The sequence below is a fragment of the Toxorhynchites rutilus genome, chromosome 3 (assembly GCF_029784135.1).
Source record: "Toxorhynchites rutilus septentrionalis strain SRP chromosome 3, ASM2978413v1, whole genome shotgun sequence".
Classification (NCBI taxonomy): Eukaryota; Metazoa; Arthropoda; class Insecta; order Diptera; family Culicidae; genus Toxorhynchites; species Toxorhynchites rutilus.
This window is the reverse complement of record NC_073746.1, coordinates 20,475,941-20,494,334: the sequence shown is the minus strand read 5'-3', so window position 1 is coordinate 20,494,334 and position 18,394 is coordinate 20,475,941. Positions and strand designations below refer to the sequence as shown.

Here is an 18,394-nt window from a genome sequence, read left to right as displayed (position 1 = left end):
TTAATCTAATCCGGCGAACAAAACAGTAGAAAATTAGTAATCTCGATTTTCAACTTTTGTTTCATTGATTTAACGTTTTAGAATAGTTGCAACAAATATTCAGAACCCGTGTGACCTACCGACAGAACTTTTTATTTTTGTAAGTTAATGAATTAAAGTTTCACATACAATAGTAGAATCAATGTGATAGAAGCCACGAAAAATCATCAAATAAAACTTAATCAGTGTCAAATTTACGCCCAAATCTTTCAACGTTGGGACACCATTTTTGACATCATCGGTCACATATTCGCGCTCGACGGGTTCGATGTCCAAGTCTCTAAACGGGAACGAGGTGCAAACCTCCTCGAATATGACCTCCTCGGAGAACTCACAAACCGCAAGTTCATGTATTTACTCTTCTGAGTACCTCCGAAGTCGAAGGAGAAAATTTTTGTCGATTAGATTTGTGACATAAGTTGAATTTTGTCACTGTTCACTTTGATCGATTCACGTATTGGCTACTCATGCATTTGCAGATTTTCAGCTGATTTTCTTCAACTCTTCATTGGCATGCAACACAAAGCAAGCTGTTCACTGCTAACTCTTTTGAGTGTTAACAAAACATGCTCTCTGTTTATTCACACCGCGCTTTTGGACACGAATTTTTTGACGCTTTTATTTATAGTGAGATTTCTCTGAGTATTGAAACCCAATTAGAATTGTATTTTTTATCGGGTTGTTCATTCAAGGTCCATACAAATGAGGTGGAAAGTCATAAGTTGCCTGTCACGTTCGTCAGCTGGCTTTTGTTTTTATTCCTCTGTTCGTACTGTAACTTTGGTGGAATCAGTAAACATTGTTGCACAACCAAACCGGTCGCTAAAATGGACAAGAAAAGGGTGGACTTTGACGAGCTACTGCCGGATCCCGTTCCAGAACGTGTAATAAACCGTGCGATAAAACAAGGAAAGATCCTAATAGAATACAGCCTTTGTCGTGATTCCAGGGTGTCGTACTGTTCGGACGTGATTTGAGCCAGATCCCATGCTTTCGGAATAGTTTCTTGTATGGCATTGGTACGGGCGTTGCAACCGGATTCCTTGCATTCCTGGGAACGTCACGACCGCAACTTTCCTCTCACATAGGTTTCAGCGGGTTTATGGCTACTACACTTTGCTATTGGTTCGCTTGTCGGTCAGTTATCTTGGTATCATTTAGATAAAATATTTCACTCATTGAAGTCTGATTTCAATACAGATACAATTGGTCCAAGAAGGAGACGGATACACAGTTGCTTCAAACTTTGATCCAACAACAAGCGATGTATGAAGGAACGCAAAAGGAGCGGGACCTGGATAAAAAAGCTGAATCAGCTTAGTTTACTAGTTTTTTTTTAAATATATCACAATAGTGTAAGTTTAAAACCGATGCAAACACGACTAATATTAAACAAGTTTATTTTGGTGTTTGTTTTCACGATCCAGCGAAATTTTTGTTAGTGCCTCTGGAAGACACAATTGTGACACAAATTTCCAAGTTCTATATCTAAGAACAAAATAAATACTAGAATATTCACATTGCAGAGTCTTCTCAACTTTTGCTACGGCAAGCTTATCTATGGAGATACACTAAAAACCAAGCGAATACGTAGATGGCACGCCAACGTCCAGCTGTTGGTGTTTCTCCGAGGAGGCCGAAGTCGAAGATCGTGACTTCCGCCGACCACTTGCCTTCGGTTCTGGTTTCGGGGCGAAAAGTACCTTCATTTGTTTGACTCTCCTCCAGTAGAAACCAAAGCTACCGGGCTTATTATTCCCATCAGAGGCTTGTCGTTGAACGTATTGGTTGTACATCTTTTTCGGTGTCCAATCGGTTTCGGACAGATCCAACGGTTCACCACTATCCTGCTGATCGGGGGTGAAGTAGGACAGGATGTCATCGTCCATTGCGTCGCGCATCGTAGTGTCGCGAGCGAATTTTCCCCGCTTGTCGCTGATGGCCTCGCTCAGCTCCACCTGATGTGCTCGATAGATAACGTTGCTGAAAAAATACATATGATAGCGATCAGACGAATCTATGATGATGATGATGAAGATGAAGAATGGAGGATAGAGATTCCATGTCGTATCCCTATGGAGGTTGGGCTAGACAATTTATCTTTAAGACAATATGAAGATTTAAAAATACAGTCATTCCATGCCAAACCGATATAGTGGTTCTCAGATTTTCGTGAAAAGTGGTAGTTTTATTCCTTTTTGCAAAATATTAGACACGTATTTTTTCATTTTTTCGTTATTATGAGATGGTCCGATTTTTTTTCCCAAAAATGCCTTTTTTCGAAAAATCATAACTTCAGAAATACTAGATCGATTCAGATAAGCACGATTTTAGACTCCCCCTCCCCCTGCGTGGACATTGACTATACCCCTCCCTAGTTTGTGGACGATGTTTTATTTTAAACGACGTATATTTTTATCAAAAAAATGGAGATAACTGCATTGTACCTATATTCAATTTTAAATTAGTCTTATTTTATATTTGGTGTTTTTTTAATGATAAAAAAAAACAATTCAAGAAAAAACACATTTTTCTTTTTTGTTAATGGTGACGAGAAATCTTCCGATTCATTTGTTGCTACAAATCATATATTCAAAAAGTGAAATAGGCAAACGTTCTAAAACTTATCAACTGTACTTTGTCCAGCTCCAGTATCTCAACTTGACTGTTGTCAGTGCAATACAAAATCTTTTCCGTCACCGTTTGGAGGATTTTCAGAGGACGCGTTCCATATATCGGTTAAAATTACACCAGCGCATTGAAAATATGTTTTATTAAGGTGAAGGTGGAAGCTAGCCACAAATGGCTGCCACAATGGCGCTCATTTCTTTCATCTCCCTCCCTCACCTCTCGCCAGAAAATCAATAATTTTGCGAAACAGTGTGAAGAAAATGATCGTTTTTGCACACTTCCCATCAAGTAATATCAACCAAACGCTAATCGATTACTCACAAGATATTACATTTTCATCTGCTTTCGCACCGTATAGTGAAGAACGTCGGAAAACTCGAGCAAGTGCTCTGAAAGTTAAATTTTCGTTTTTCAATCTTCTGCAATGGTTTTGTTTGTATTGGTGGAAGCATCGTTATTTTTTCGACACTGATGCCAAACAACATCATCGAAACAGCTATAAAAACCACTCAATAAAATGTTATTCCGGAGTCATAGCGTCCCATGTCATGAAAATCAATAGAATAAAATTGTGTTGATATCAATACAATTATTATTTTTACGTTTAATGGGTCTATAATGTAAGTTTTAGCAACTTGAACATTGGGTAAGAAAATTGTATTGCAGAGCTCGGAACACTGCCACGGCTGCCTATGCTTTCAAAAACAGTAAACGGAAAAGTATTAAATTCAATCTAAATGCCTCGGCCAACGAAGAGAAGGGTTAAGGCTTTCCAACGTGAATATGTGAAAACAATACGATGAACGAAGGAAAATATTAAGGAATTATCAACATCGAGTTACTATGCGGAAGAACTTGTTAATACCAAAAGTGCCCCAATTCGCATGTGTTATAAATTTGCTCATGTTACGCTCGCGTATAATCAGAATCATATGCAAATGCACCTTCTATATATATTTATATTTGCAATTGTTAACCGAACATATCGTTCATACATTTTACTTTAGTATTGAATTGTTATTTGTTTTTTTTTTCAAATGTATTCAAAGACTCGTGTCAATGAAGCGCCACACAGTCTGATAAGTGAATTGATCTATTTACGTGTGCTTTGCTCTTCTCTCACAAACACTATTACCCCATTTTTACACGAGGGTTTACCTATACTACTACAATGGCTAGCTTCCACCTTCACCTTAACAAATTCCCAGCGGCCAATCTGCACTGAATATCGAGATGACTTCCAGAGTGCTCGTGTGGGAAATTATACTAAATAATTCTCGACTCAAGTAAAGGGTGTGTCACATCAAATTGCATCACGGAAAAAACGCTGTAGAAATTCGCCCAGTAGACCGATCCTTTTGAAAATTTTAGACAGTAAAATAAAAACTATTAAACAACTTTTGGCATTTTCTTTTTATTCATACTTCGAGCCCAAGCCCGTATGCTCGCACCTTCCTCTTTACCCCGTCCATAAGGTTCTGTACAACGTTAGGTTGTAGTTTTTTTTTAACAGAAAACCATTTTCTCTTGAAGTCCGCCTCCGATTTGACAACTTTTGGGTTCATCCGGAGGGCCTGCTTCATAATCGCCCAATATTTCTCTATTGGGCGAAGCTCCGGCGCGTTGGGCGGGTTCATTACCTTTGGCACGAAGGTGACCCCGTTGGCTTCGTACCACTCCAACACGTCCTTTGAATAGTGGCACGAAGCGAGATCCAGCCAGAAGATGGTCGGGCCCTCGTGCTGCTTCAATAGTGGTAGTAAGCGCTTCTGTAGGAACTCCTTAAGGTAAACCTGCCCGTTTACCGTGCCGGTCATCACGAAGGGGGCGCTCCGCTTTCCGCAAGAGCAGATCGCTTGCCACACCATGTACTTTTTGGCAAACTTGGATAGTTTCTGCTTGCGAATCTCCTCCGGAACGCTGAATTTGTCCTCTGCGGAGAAGAACAACAGGCCCGGCAGCTGACGAAAGTCCGCTTTGACGTAGGTTTCGTCGTCCATTACCAGGCAATGCGGCTTCGTCAGCATTCCGGTGTACAGCTTCCGGGCTCGCGTCTTCCCCACCATGTTTTGCCTTTCGTCGCGGTTAGGAGCCTTCTGAACCTTGTATGTACGCAGGCCCTCCCGCTGCATGGTCCGCTGGACGAATGAACTTGACAAATTCAGCTTATTGGCGACATCCCGGACCGAACTTCTCGGATCTAAACTGCTTAACTACGCGCTTGTGATCTTTTTCACTGACGGAGCATCCATTTTTGCCGTTCTTCACCTTCCGGTCGATGGTTAGGTTCTCGAAGTATCGTTTTAGTACTCTGCTGACCGTGGATTAGACGATTCCCAGCATCTTACCGATGTCCCGATGTTACAACTCCGGATTCTCGAAATGAGTGCGCAGGATTAATTCACGACGCTCTTTTTCGTTCGACGACATTTTTCCAAATTTACGAAAAATTGACAGTGAAGCATGGCCAACGTGATCTATACACTCTTATCCGATTATAAGCGAAAGCTGAAGATATAATTCCTAAAAATTAAATTTCTACAGCGTTTTTTCCGTGATGCAATTTGATGTGATACACCCTTTAGCACATCGTTCTTTCGATGCAACGCAAACTATTACTTTCGGGGCTTGCAACATTGAAATCGTTCTATTCTGATTATAATCTTAAATCAAATAACCTTTTTTGAAAAAAAAAAAGCAATGCAAATAGGCTTTATTAGTAGTAGCAATTGTTTTCTATTCTTTGATTTTTTCATTAACATTCCCCGAAAAGTTATTCCAAATACTTATATAATAACTTATTTTATATAAGTATTTGGAGCAACTCTTCCTACCAAAATATCTTAGAGTTTGAAAATGTGTGAAATCGTTGGCTGTAAAAAAAGCTTGGTTATGGCAACTGTATGAAATGATGGGTTGAAGTTACTATAACAAAAATTCATGCAGAAAATCTCCGAAAAACGAGTGTCTATGGAAAAGACTTCTGAAATGATTTAGCACAATTGAAAACTGTTTTAATTGAAGCTAATCGAGGTACTATTCAAAAAAAATGTGTCGAAAGCATTCGAATAAAAAACAACCATTGGGTTTAGGCATACTTCTTTACTGAACTTTGGCTGCGAGGTACTAGTTAAGATATTGAAACGATAATTAGAACAAAGAAAAACTATATTTTGAATGCCTAAAATGCTCCAATTTGAAAAAAATATTTTCAATGCGGCTAATTCCATAAAACGTAGAATTGTCAAGCTTAATTCCAAATATAGAGCAGGAAGACTTATCGCTTGTGATTTCAACCATGTCATTGATTGTATTGATAAGAGTTTCCTCTTGGTCGTGGTACAGAATATGTAATCCAACCCCGGAATCAAAACTTCCTTGTAAAAAACAAACAGATGTCGTAATAACATATGCTGATTAACGGCAATCTCACTTGTAGCACCCCAATCTTTCTTTCGGTAGGACAAAGTGATTCTTAACATATTAAGGACCGCACGTTTTGGGGCAAACGTGAACGCTTCATTTGTTCGGATTCCATGAATGAGATCGTTTCCTTCGATGTAGATGAGACGAAGGCCTCATTAGATTCTTAGCAAACCAAGGATTTAACCTTCAAGTGTAGAAAACACGGGTTATTTCCTAATCCATCCGTAACAGACGGAACACGAAACACGAGAAATCTCGTGAGCGTTCCGCAATGTGTTAAAAAGTTGCTCTCCGGTGCTGAACATACCTAACTCAGCTGTATCAAAGATAACGTCGCCAAATGGACGCTAAATTCGGAAAGTATTCAGGAACGAGACTACTGTCCATCAGAAAAGGTGGACTGAATCTGCTTCTTTCAATACAAAAATGCAGAACTCTGTTTTGAGCAGGTATTATAGAGATTTGGATAGCACTCGTTTCGCTAAGTCCTTCTCAAATTATTTGGAAAATCCTCCAATTATTCCGGTCATTTCACCAAGTTATCAACATCCCACATGTGCGTTGCGGATAAAAATGTATCTGCAGTTCGCCATGTCAAATTTACTCTCATGAATACCTGGACCTAGAACACAGAGTTCTGTTTATGCTCAAATATGACGTAGCTTAGAAGTTGAAAACGATGATCCTCCACTACCAATGGAAGCTTGATCGCTTCATGTAAGTTTCATTCAGAATACATATTACAGCGAAGAAGTTCGATGATATGGAAAAATATTCCACATGACCATTCTATGCATAAATATGGAGTACAGGACGGACTCGATTATAAATAATCGCAATTTCACTTTCAACGTTATTTTTCGAATCCAATACATAATCGAATCACAAAAAAGCTATTTTTTTATTAATGTTTGACATTCATACATTAATGAAAAAATTGTTTTCTTGATATTCGATTATGTATAGGATTTGAAATAACTGTTGAAATAATCGAGTCCGACCCATACTCAAAATGGGTGGAAGGTTTCAACACTCTTGAAAATGCAGAACAGATTTCATTTATTTTTGAAAACAGATCTGATTGTACTTTTAAAAAATATTTGTTCAACGCGTGCACGTGGACATTTTCTTTACCCCCACCCCCCTCACCGTGGACAAGCGTGGGCATTTTCGTAGCCCCTACCCCCCTTAAAGTTGTCCACGTGGTATGTGGACAGCCCCTAATCTAAATTGGCTAATATTTGCAGGGGGTCCAATTTTGGTTTCGTTATTTTAGATTGTATTTGTTTTTTGTTGTTTTCATGACTTTGAACTAGACGGTGTTATATTTTTTAATATTTTTCTGGAAGCTGAGTGTTTTGTCTCAACACAACACAAAGTCGCTGACTATCGCACACTCAGATCGCAGCTTGCTCTGACTCGTCGAAGGACCACGGCGCACATTCGCCGTAAAACAACACGAAATAAAGTCAATTTTCACCCTAACTTTTAGCGGCACACAGCAGAACCAGCAGAAAAAAATTCAGCGGCTAAAACACGCCATTAACCGCTGCACAACACGATGCTGGCAAAAGGACGACAGGATCGAACACGTTCGTTGCTAGTTTGTCGCTCAGTGACTCACAAGACAACGGAGGATGGAAACTACGTTGGTCGCCCTGTTGACCAGAATGGATTTCACTGCTGCTGCTTCACTGGGACACTTCTTCAAAATAAGGCAATTTCAATTTACGATCCTACTCCTTTAATTGTCACAAACAGAATGAAAAAAAAACTTAAATCTACACTTCTCAGTATGTGTGAGTACGATTGCATCGACAAGTGCAGCCGATTGCATTTTCGTTTCTGCCGATTGCATCATCGTTCTCCCCCTGTTCGCCTGCTGGTGACTCAGGTCGCGTTCGTCGCGAACACTGAGGTTTTTTTACAATAGATACAGTGGAACCCCGATATTCCGCGAGCGGATGATCCGCGGTGCCGTTTATTCGCGAAAGCGAGTTCCATTGTAATTCAATGGAATTTCCTGGAATTAATCAGTGAACAGTACGCTTTTGCTCATTTGTTTTGGTCATGACTTTCACATTATTTAACTACTAGTGTAAATGACCGTACAGATGGACAGTTTGATTCTTCCTGTATTTATAAAACATAGCTATAACGGTGAAATATCTTTTTTTTGTGCATGTCTTTTTCTGTCATTTATTGCGTTATCCGCGAATTTCGTGATCCGCGGTGACCTAGCCAGTCTATTTCGCGTATAATCGGGTTTCTACTGTATTCAACATTCAAAGATGTAATTTTTGTCGTTTTAAAGTTACGATTTGTCTATATTAACTGATGGTTAAAAAAATATTTTTTTCTCCGTTTTCCGAAAATGATTTCAAAACTTTTGAACCACTGGACCGATTCAGATGATCGACATATCAAATTTAGGCCAATGAGCTAGTGTTCTTTGTAAAAATATTACATTTGCAAAAAAATGAGTTTTGTTTTTGTAATTATTTTTTTCTCTTCGCTTATTTTTTGTCAGTCTATTTAGCCACTTTAGTGCCAATTATCAACATCAGAGAGGCGACTTCACCTGTCCCTATCTATCAGACTCAACAGCTCATGTGAAGTTCTCTAAGTTTCCCTTCCGAAGGAGTACGCAACCAGAGATTGTTCGCCTCAGAACCAGCTGGGATTGAACCTAGGACGATCGGATTGTGTCGATTATCTAAATCGGTCCAGTATTTAAAAAGTTATGAATTTTTGTAAATGTCATTTTTGGAAAATAGGGGAAAAAACTTTTTTTGGATCATCGGTTAACTTTGAAAAATCATAACCTAAAAACGACATAAAATCACATCTCTGAATTCTCGATGGAAAAGACTTAGGGGCAAACGTGAACGGTCCCCACGGTAGTGATCACCTACCAATAATTTTATCGATCGCTAATGAATCAAGCTCTCGTGAGTCAGTCAATATTTCGTATGACCTCACGAAGAATATTGACTGGAGAACATTTGCGGAAATAATATCTGAAGCAATTGTTTCAATGCATGAACTTCCTCCACTCGAAGAGTATAACTTTATATCGAGTTTGATTTACGAAAGCGCACTTCAAGCTCAAAAGAAACGTGTACCGGCTACCACTTTCCGACGTCGTCCTCCATCACTTTGGTGGGGCAAGGAGTGTTCAAAGGTCTACCTTGAAAAATCATCCGCTTTCAAAAAATTCAGGAAAACTGGATTAGTGGAATGATTTCTAAAGTACCAAGCTCTAGAAGCCAAACTAAAAGGTTTGATTAAAGCAAAAAAGCGTGGATATTGGCGGAAGTTCGTCAATGGTTTGTCAAGGGAGACCGCTATGAGCACTCTTTGGAATACGGCTAGGAAAATGCGTGGCTGGAACCATACAAACGAAAGTGAGGAATACTCTGACCGTTGGATTTTTAACTTTGCAAGGAAGGTTTGCCCCGACACCGTTCCTGCACAAAACGTCGTACGCGACATTTCACTTCAAAGCGATTATGAGAATTTTTCGATGGTGGAATTCTCAATTGCCCTTCTCTCATGTAACAATTCAGCTCCGGGGTCGGACAAGATTAAATTCAACTTGTTGAAGAATCTTCCCGACTTGGCAAAACAGCGTTTGCTGAACTTGTTCAACAAGTTTCTGGAGCTGAATATTGTCCCGCATGACTGGAGACAAGTGAGAGTGATAGCCATACGGAAACCCAACAAGCCGGCTAGCGATCACAACTCGTATAGGCCGATTTCAATGTTATCCTGTATTCGTAAATTGTTAGAGAAAATGATTCTACTTCGTTTGGACAAGTGGGTCGAAACAAACAATTTGCTGTCAAATACGCAGTTTGGCTTCCGCCGAGGTAGAGGGACAAATGATTGTCTCGCGCTGCTATCTTCTGAAATCCAAATCGCATTTGCTCGCAAAGAACAAATGGCTTCCGTTTTTCTCGATATCAAAGGGGCATTTGATTCAGTTTCCATGGAAATTCTCTCAGAGAAGCTTCATAATCGTGGACTTTCACCAATTCTCAACAATTTCCTGAACAATTTACTGTCAGAAAAGCACATGATTTTCTCTCATGGCAGCTCGAAATCTTCTCGTTACAGTTTTAAGGGTCTACCACAAGGCTCCTGCCTAAGCCCCCTCTTGTACAGTTTTTACGTTAATGATATGGATGATTGTCTAACTAGAGACTGCACGCTGAGACAACTTGCAGACGATGGAGTTATTTCCATCACGGGTACTAATCCCGTCGTTCTGCAAAAGTCGTTGCAAGATACCCTGAACAAATCTGTTCACGTGGGCCCTCAAGCTGGGTATCAAATTCTCTACGGAGAAAACTGAAATGGTTGTTTTTTTCTAGGAAGCACGAACCCGCCCAATTCCAGCTTCACCTATCCGGCAAAACGATCCAACACTCTATGTTTTTCAAATACCTGGGTGTATATTTTGATTCTAAGTGTACCTGGGGGAGACACATTGCGTATTTGAAACAAAAATGCCAGCAAAGAATCAATTTTCTCCAAACAATTACCGGAACATGGTGGGGTGCCCATCCAGGAGACCTCATTCAGTTGTACAAAACAACGATATTATCAGTGTTAGAATATGACAGTTTTTGCTTCCGATCAGCTGCCAGGATTCATATTCTCAAGCTGGAGAGAATACAATATCGTTGCTTGCGTATAGCCATGGGGTGTTTGCATTCGACATATACAATGAGTCTCGAAGTTTTGGCAGGAGTACCCCCGCTTACTCTTCCGTTCACAGAATTAACCTACAGATTTCTCATCCGTTGCAAGATCATGAATCCATTGGTGATTGATAACTTCGAAAATCTACTCCAACTGACTCCTCAGTCAAGTTTTATGTCTATATACCATGAGTACTTTACCCACGACGTGCACCCTTCACCAGGCATCTCCAACCAAGTTTGCTTCCCATACTTCTGCAATTCCTCTGTCATTTTTGATCTGTCCATGCGACAAAAAATCCATGGAATACCAGATCACCTATGCTCCAATGTTATTCCGTCGATATTTTCGGAAAAATATGGGAAAGTTGGATCTGATAAAATGTTCTTTACTGACGGTTCATTCATAAACGAGTCCACTGGCTTCGGCATCTTCAATGAAAATTCGAGTGCCTCTTTCAAACTCAAAGATCCTTGTTCCGTGTATGTCGCTGAACTGGGTGCGATATATTACGCATTAGGGATCATTGAAACATTGCCCATCGACCACTATTTTATTTTTTCAGACAGTCTCAGCTCAATAGAGGCAATCCGCTCAATGAAGGTTGATAAACGCTAATCTTATTTCCTAACAAGAATAAGACATCTATTGAGTTTTTTGGTCGAAAAATTATTCAAGATTACCTTAGCATGGGTTCCCTCTCATTGCTCGATTCCGGGGAATGAGAAAGCGGACTCGCTAGCTAAGGTGGGCGCTTTAGAAGGCACACTTTTTGAAAGGCAAATTGCTTATAATGAATTTTTCCACATTCCTCGTCAGTATACGCTCGTAAGTTGGCAACGCATGTGGAGTGGTGATGAGTTCGGTCGTTGGTTACACACGAAAATCCCTAAGGTCTCGACGAGTGCATGGTTCAAGGGATTGAATGTAGGTCGTGATTTCATTCGCGTGATATCTCGGCTTACCCTAAAATCGAGCCTAACGAAAAAATTAAATGAAAATGTCTACTATTTTGCGAACAAAATTACCACTTTTCACGGAAATCTGAGAACCACTATGTCAGTTTGGCATGGAATGGCTGAATAGATATGAAAACCCAGTATGCAATAAAACGGACTGGTTTTGTTGCAGATATAAATTGTCTATCAAAAGAACACCGAAATAGTCGAAAACTGAGAAAAAAAATATCTTGGAGCTTCCACTAGAGACTTACTTTGAGATCTGCGGCATTACAGAAATACCTCGTCATAACCATTTACGAGTATTCCGTCCGGGCTATCCCGAGCTCGAATCCCGAAACATAAACAAAATTACCGTGGTATATCCATTTTGTGCTGATTGGCTAAAGTGTTCGAGGGATTAGTCCACAACGTCATCTATTCAGCGTCTCAAACAACCATCTTCGAATCTCAACACGGATTTGTGAAGAAGCGGTCAACCACAACAAACCTCATGGGGTTGACCAGTTTCATTTCAACAGAAATCGAGAAAAACCACCATATAGACGCCATTTACGTTCGAATCTACAACGGCTTTTTGTTTTCGATTTGTTGGGAAGAGGGGTGTGTTTCCATGTTGGGTAGACACTCCCCCCTTTCTCTCTAAGAGTGGGGGGGGGGGGTCTGCCATACAAACGAAACACAGATTTCTTAATAACTCGAGAATTAATCAAGCAAACGAACCCAAATTCGGCGTTTGGACGTGCAATAAATGTTTCTATGGTGGACACACACACCTCCCCCCTCTCTAAGCGGGGGCTGCCATGCAAATGAAACACAATTTTTTTTATAACTCGAGAACTAATCAAGCAAACGAACCCAAATTTGATATGTGGAGGTTTTAGGGTGCAATAAATGTTTCTATGTTGGATAGACACTCCTCCCTCTCTCTAAAGGATGGGGGCGGGGTTGTGATACAATACAAATTAAACACAAATTTCAGCATAAGCCGAGAATTAATCAAGCAAACGAACCCAAATTTGGCATGTAGAAGTTTTCGGTGGGAGTAATTATTTCTATGGTAGTTTGACAATCCTCCCCTCTCTCTGAAGGGGAGGGGGGTTGAATAACTCGAGAACTAATCAAGCAAATGGAATTAAACTTGGCATAAAATGTTTTTAGGGATCGATAAATGTTTCTATGGTGGTTTGACACTCCTCCCACCTCCCTCAGGGGGATGCTGCAGAACTCGAGAATCAATTAATAGTAATGATATAAGGGGCAATAAATGTTTCTATAGTGATTTGATACTCGCATAACTCGTGAATCAATCGAGCAAACGGAATCAAATTTGGCACGTTTTAGAGGTTTTAGGGGGCACGAAATGTTTCTATGGTGGTTCGAGACGCTGCCATACAAATGAAACACAAACTTCTGTATAACTCGAAACTAATAAAGCAAATGGAGCCAAATTTGGGATGAGGCTTTTTGAGTACGAGAAATGTTTCTATGATGGTATGACATCCCTCCCTCCTCTGGAATGGAGAGGGGACGCATAAAAATATTATACATATTTCAACCGAACATGATAACTCTGAAAGCGAAAACTCGAAGAAGGAATTATCTGATTTAGGGCTATCTTCATTCTATCAGATTTTCTGTATCAAACATTTATTCGATGTAACGGAGAAACATGTTATTTGATTGAAAAATCTTGAACGAGAATTGTGTCTGAAAATAATCTGATATAATAATGACGAGTTTTGGTAGAAGTCCTAGGAAATTTATATTAAAAGTAAATTATAAAATTTCTGCATAACTTGAGAGCTAATCAGGCAAATGGAACCAACTTTTATGTTCAAGATATATTTCTCTGGTGATTCGACACTCTTCCTTTTTCTCTAAGAGGGGACTGCCATACAAATGAAACACAAATTTCTGCATACTTCATGAAATAATCCGAGAGGTGCCGAGAAATGTTTCACCAAAATGTAATATTTCAACCAAACATGACGATCGAAAATATACGGAAAACTCTGAAGCCAAATTTGGAAAATTGAATTCCCATAAGATTTACAATCACATCTTGATAAGCGTTGTTAGTCCATCTGATTATTGCGCAAACGAAATTGACCTTTGTTCGAGAGTGGAGATGGATTTTAATGTAAAAAAACGCACTCCTATATCTATCGACGACTTTAGAATGCTAAAGTGATATTCAAATAATAAAATATATAAACTATATTTTGCTGGCTTGATGAAGCCTGTCTTAATTTAGACGTATTTTTGAGCTTGTTGGTGGTTGGGGTCTTTCAGATTGAAAGCGAGAGTTGTGTTCATTGTTATAGTCACCACCAACACAATCGATATCTGATTTTTTGTTGCCGTTCTGCGAATGAATAATAGTAGAATTTGTGAGTTATTTATTTGGAAATGATGTCAGCCCTTGGTGTAGTCCTACATCTCTTCGGGTATGTCCCCGACATTATCCAGCCGTCTTTTTTCAATCTCTTTCTTCACATCTTCACAGTCCAGAACGTCATATCGCGTACAATTTCTATTATCGGACAAACACTCAAACTGAACATTTTCCATCTCTGTTATCAACTTTGCTATCGATTTTGTAAGGGATGTACAGGGCCGATGATATCGAGCACCGCAAATCCGTCCGCTAACGAATGGATCATGATTATTATTATTATTTTAATTTCAGATGCCTTGCATACACTCATCTTGTATACAACAACTCGTACGAGTAGCACCGATAGCCAAGACAACAATACACATGAAATACAGAAGGACACTTAACATTAATGCCACTACGGTCACCACCAGAGCGATGGCAGACTGTAGCGTTGTTAGCAATTTAATTGACAAAAACCAGAATGAATTAAAGCATTCAGAGCAACTTTTATACTTATCTGGATAAATAATCAATTTAATTGAATTTCAAACACATAATACTGTATTTAACGGAGCACAATTTGCGTAAAAGTTACCGTTTTCGCAATTAAAAACTATCTATGGCACTCACCCACTTCCGGCACCAAATCCGATGGTGTTGAGAAAAAACTGACAGCATACAGGTTGGTAACTACCGTTCGTATCAGTCAATCGATAGGAATATGTGTATCCCTTTCGGACGACTCCGTCCGTCTGCTTCGCTCGCCTTCGCTTGATGGAGTGTCGCTCGGTGTGCTCGAGCATAAACATACGTTGGTCGCAGAAACCCATGCTCCAGTACTGCTCGTTTATGCGTTCCTGTTGGGCTGCGTCGATTTTATCCTTGCAGCTCAAATGGCAATTGCATTCGAGAAACAAAACCGGGTGGGCTTGTTTCCGTTTCGCTATGTTGCGCACTTTGGCAATGAATTTCTTGGTTCGTTTAACCGGTGGATACCCTTCGGGTAAAGTGGCTGCTTGCGTGGAATCAGGTTTTGGTGGTGTCGCAATTGGTTCCCTTTGTGGTGTAATTTTAGTTTCTGATTTCACTGGTACCATGCACGGCAACAGCTTCGGCGATTCTAGCAGGGGCATTTCCGACTGGACTACGCATTTCACATCTCCCACTGGACCAAAGAACATATTTTGACGAACATTTACCTTGGTATCCTCAGCCTTTACGACACTGCTGAGGGGCTCGTGATAGCGAGATTCAGAATAATCAGGATCCTCTACCATATTCGAGTATGAATCGGAAAAATCGTCGTTATCTTCGGTATAGTGAGGTACAGGCACCGCCATTGGACCGATAGTAAGCTCGTAGTAGGATTCCTGTTTAACATCAACCGTTTGAAACGATGCGGGAGTTTCATGGGGAATTATGGTGGGTAGCGCTACGATTTGTCTCTGTTCGTTCACACGATCTCTGATCAAGGTCGGTTGATCTAAAACTGGTTGGAGAGATTGCAACGGTCCGAAGGACTTTATCGAACTGGGTGAATGGCTAGAGTGTGATGGCGAATTAACCTGGGGAGGCATCTCGGTTTCGCTCAAGCGTGACTCGTCGTTCATTGGTGGCGATTGGGGGGGCTTTGGGACACATATAAGAGTGGATGGGACGCTTTTCCGTTCTGGTATATGGAAATCATCCATCTCCACAAAGTGCACATCCATCTCACGAAGAATTGAGCAATAGAAACTGGCACTGCCAGGCTTTCCTCCTGTTGCTTCCCGCTTTGCTTTGAAATCGGCATGCATTAATTTTGCATTCAATTGATTTGGTAAATAGAGTGCTGTTGCGCTGTATTTCAGCCCTTTGTGGTACGTCCTTGGTGAATAGGACAGAATATCATCCCAAACAGCGTCTCGCAAGGAATGATCTCTTTCATATTTTCCACGCTTGTCGCATAAAGAATCTGAAGCATGGGCGCGATAAATGTGATTGCTAAAATCAATGCATGTTCATGAGTTCAATATTCATGGCAAGAGGCTCACAACACCTACCCACATCCTTTGCGGTATCCCAAAGTATTCAGAAAAAATGTACAACAAATCGCCTGCAATTGACCTGTATCATCCGGTAAGTAGAATGCATATGAATGTGCCTTTTTAACATCCACTCCTCCTAACGGATCCACCGGAACTCTCCTTCGCTTAACTTTTCCCTGGACCGTATGAGTTTTGATAAATTTCTTCTGTTCGATATTTTCCAACCGCCAGTAGCTTTCATTTATTGTCTGGCGCTGCTCCGGAGTGAGCTTGGTCGTGCAAGAAAGATGACATTTACATTTTTCGATTATGACCTTACGGGCCAGTTTCCGCCGTTCCCGAATCTGGGTCTTCTGCAATTCCTTCTTCGTTATCAGCAACCGCTTTTTGCTTTTACCCCTAACTGTTTTTGAATCCTTCGAAGTGTTTCGATATTCAGTATTGTTGTGGGCGCCGTGTTCCTCCATTCCTGCAGCCGATTCGGAAGCGGCCGTCGCAGCATCTTGATCGTCTTCCTGTGCAGTTGAGTAATCTTTTAGGAAGTCCAGTGGATGCTCTGACATCCTTTGGATGGATACCAAACGAACAGAACACTCGCGGAATATCACTGTTTACTGTAGAGTCTCAGCTGTAGAGCAAAATACTTCGATGGAAAAGTTTAGGCATCATATTGTTGATGTTTACATACAAATGTCAATCTACACAGTAAACCCAAGGCGCCTAGAAGTATATCCCAAGGTGAGGCCGTTTCGTCACTAAGTTGGTTAGGGGAGCGGTATATGAAAACAATACGGAAGAAAGCAGAAGGGGAATCATTTGCTTGAAGCGTGAAAGAGACAGACTGATCACGAGCGAGCTTGGGCACGAGCGTATTGTGTTTTGTTTACAAACAAAACACAGTAGACTTCCAATATGGCTGAAGAGTGGTTTTAGCAAGTTGGCCCACCTTAGGATATATTTCTAGGCGCCTTGAGTAAACCTACACTCTTAGGAAACATTGGTATATATGACGAATTTTTTTGGTAAATATTACCAATGATTAGTCAATTTTTGCAATACGAATTATTCGTACATATTACGCGATAACAATGGTAAACAAATGTCAAATCAGCCAGTATAACCCAGTATAAGATGTCGGTTCAACGTTGGTTCAACATAAGTTACAGTTCAGGGACTTCGGGGTGGCTTTTTAAAATGCTTATGGTAAGCTTGAAGAGCCAAATGACACTTAAATATATTTATTTCTGTTTCAATTACAAAGTCCTCGATACAAAGTTATGTTCCCTAGCTTACTTAAAAATAAATAACGCCAGTTGCTGATGCTACATGTTGTCGATTCGCAGGCTTCGTTTCGCTGTTCACTTATTCCGCTATGGATGGCATAAAAATGCAGTTCCGTTGATTCTCCTGTGAAAAAAAGTTCGATTTTATCATCTGAATCATACCAGTAGTCGGACTCACTGTTTCAATTTGTTGGCAAATAAACATTAATTTTTTGGGACCGGAGGAACGTTGGAAGGCAACAATTTGATACCATCGGTAGAAAAGTCAGGATTTCCGAAGAATCAACACCACAAAAGTTGATTCCAGCTACCGACAGCGACATTTTTATCGATGCTTGCATATGATCTCCATCAGCCGTCCAAACGTCGTAATATGTACGTAGGTTTCCTGTAATAAATCTTCTATTAATGCATGATTAAAATAATTCAAAATCATTTACCTTCATGCTGTTGCTATCCGCACGGTGAAATTAAAAATGATGTCACTTCATTCTTTTCGCGGTTGCCAGAATGACAATCGTCAAATTTACGAGCACCGTGTAGTAAAATGTACCAACCGTTGGTAGTGATGTGTATTGCATCTGACATTAATTTTACACATGGTTAGTAATATGTACAGAAAATATGTATATTCTACAAATGTTTGCATTACTAAAGATTTGGTAGCTTATTTTCGTAATGGATTTTCTGGGTGAATGATGCAAGGGTACGGAGTCGTGTCACAGATAAAATTGCACAGATCTGTAATTTGAACAAAAAAGTTGATGGATCTGGGCCTAGAGGCACGGACGCGTTCTTGACATAGGACTGTGATTGTGTGTAGTAATTGAATTTAAATTGAGTTTTTCATTATTCAAAATCTGTATTTTTGTCTTCTTTGATACATCAAATGGAAGTCATGAACATATGCGTGAGTATACCTTTCCGAACTTCTAAATC

The 18,394-nt window shown here is 40.1% G+C and overlaps 2 protein-coding genes and 1 long non-coding RNA gene across 4 annotated transcripts; 1 reads left to right on the top strand and 2 right to left on the bottom strand.

Annotated features, from left to right (window-relative positions):
• Positions 1-771: 771 nt before the first annotated feature.
• On the top strand, positions 772-2,411 carry LOC129779397 (cytochrome c oxidase assembly protein COX20, mitochondrial). Of its 2 annotated transcripts, XM_055786841.1 has the most exons (4): positions 772-923; positions 989-1,176; positions 1,240-1,394; positions 1,566-2,411. In XM_055786841.1, the coding sequence occupies exons 1-3, from the start codon at positions 867-869 to the stop codon at positions 1,358-1,360; spliced, it is 366 nt and encodes a 121-aa protein (XP_055642816.1). In that variant the 5' UTR covers positions 772-866; the 3' UTR covers positions 1,361-1,394; positions 1,566-2,411. The 2 variants fall into 2 exon arrangements, with proteins under 2 accessions (XP_055642816.1, XP_055642814.1); XM_055786839.1 differs by lacking the exon at positions 1,566-2,411 and having other exon boundaries at positions 1,240-1,435.
• On the bottom strand, positions 1,428-16,841 carry LOC129779396 (uncharacterized). The gene is made up of 3 exons (XM_055786838.1): positions 16,188-16,841; positions 14,776-16,128; positions 1,428-2,022 (listed from the first exon to the last, which is right to left on the bottom strand). The coding sequence occupies exons 1-3, from the start codon at positions 16,733-16,735 to the stop codon at positions 1,611-1,613; spliced, it is 2,313 nt and encodes a 770-aa protein (XP_055642813.1). The 5' UTR covers positions 16,736-16,841; the 3' UTR covers positions 1,428-1,610.
• A 560-nt stretch (positions 16,842-17,401) lies between these two features.
• On the bottom strand, positions 17,402-18,023 carry LOC129774678 (uncharacterized). The gene is made up of 3 exons (XR_008742750.1): positions 17,896-18,023; positions 17,634-17,843; positions 17,402-17,579 (listed from the first exon to the last, which is right to left on the bottom strand). It is a non-coding gene; the product is annotated as an uncharacterized LOC129774678 (long non-coding RNA).
• Positions 18,024-18,394: the final 371 nt, after the last annotated feature.

Excerpts from the sequence above, each read along its gene's own strand:
- LOC129779397 (XM_055786841.1), top strand. The coding sequence starts at position 867 with ATGGACAAGAAAAGGGTGGACTTTGACGAGCTACTGCCGGATCCCGTT. Across the intron at positions 924-988 it reads CGGATCCCGTTCCAGAACGT|GGTGTCGTACTGTTCGGACG; the intron begins GTAATAAACCGT and ends TCGTGATTCCAG. Across the intron at positions 1,177-1,239 it reads TGCTATTGGTTCGCTTGTCG|ATACAATTGGTCCAAGAAGG; the intron begins GTCAGTTATCTT and ends ATTTCAATACAG.
- LOC129779396 (XM_055786838.1), bottom strand. The coding sequence starts at position 16,735 with ATGTCAGAGCATCCACTGGACTTCCTAAAAGATTACTCAACTGCACAG. Across the intron at positions 16,129-16,187 it reads GGATACCGCAAAGGATGTGG|CAATCACATTTATCGCGCCC; the intron begins GTAGGTGTTGTG and ends CATTGATTTTAG. Across the intron at positions 2,023-14,775 it reads GGATTTGGTGCCGGAAGTGG|CAACGTTATCTATCGAGCAC; the intron begins GTGAGTGCCATA and ends GTATTTTTTCAG.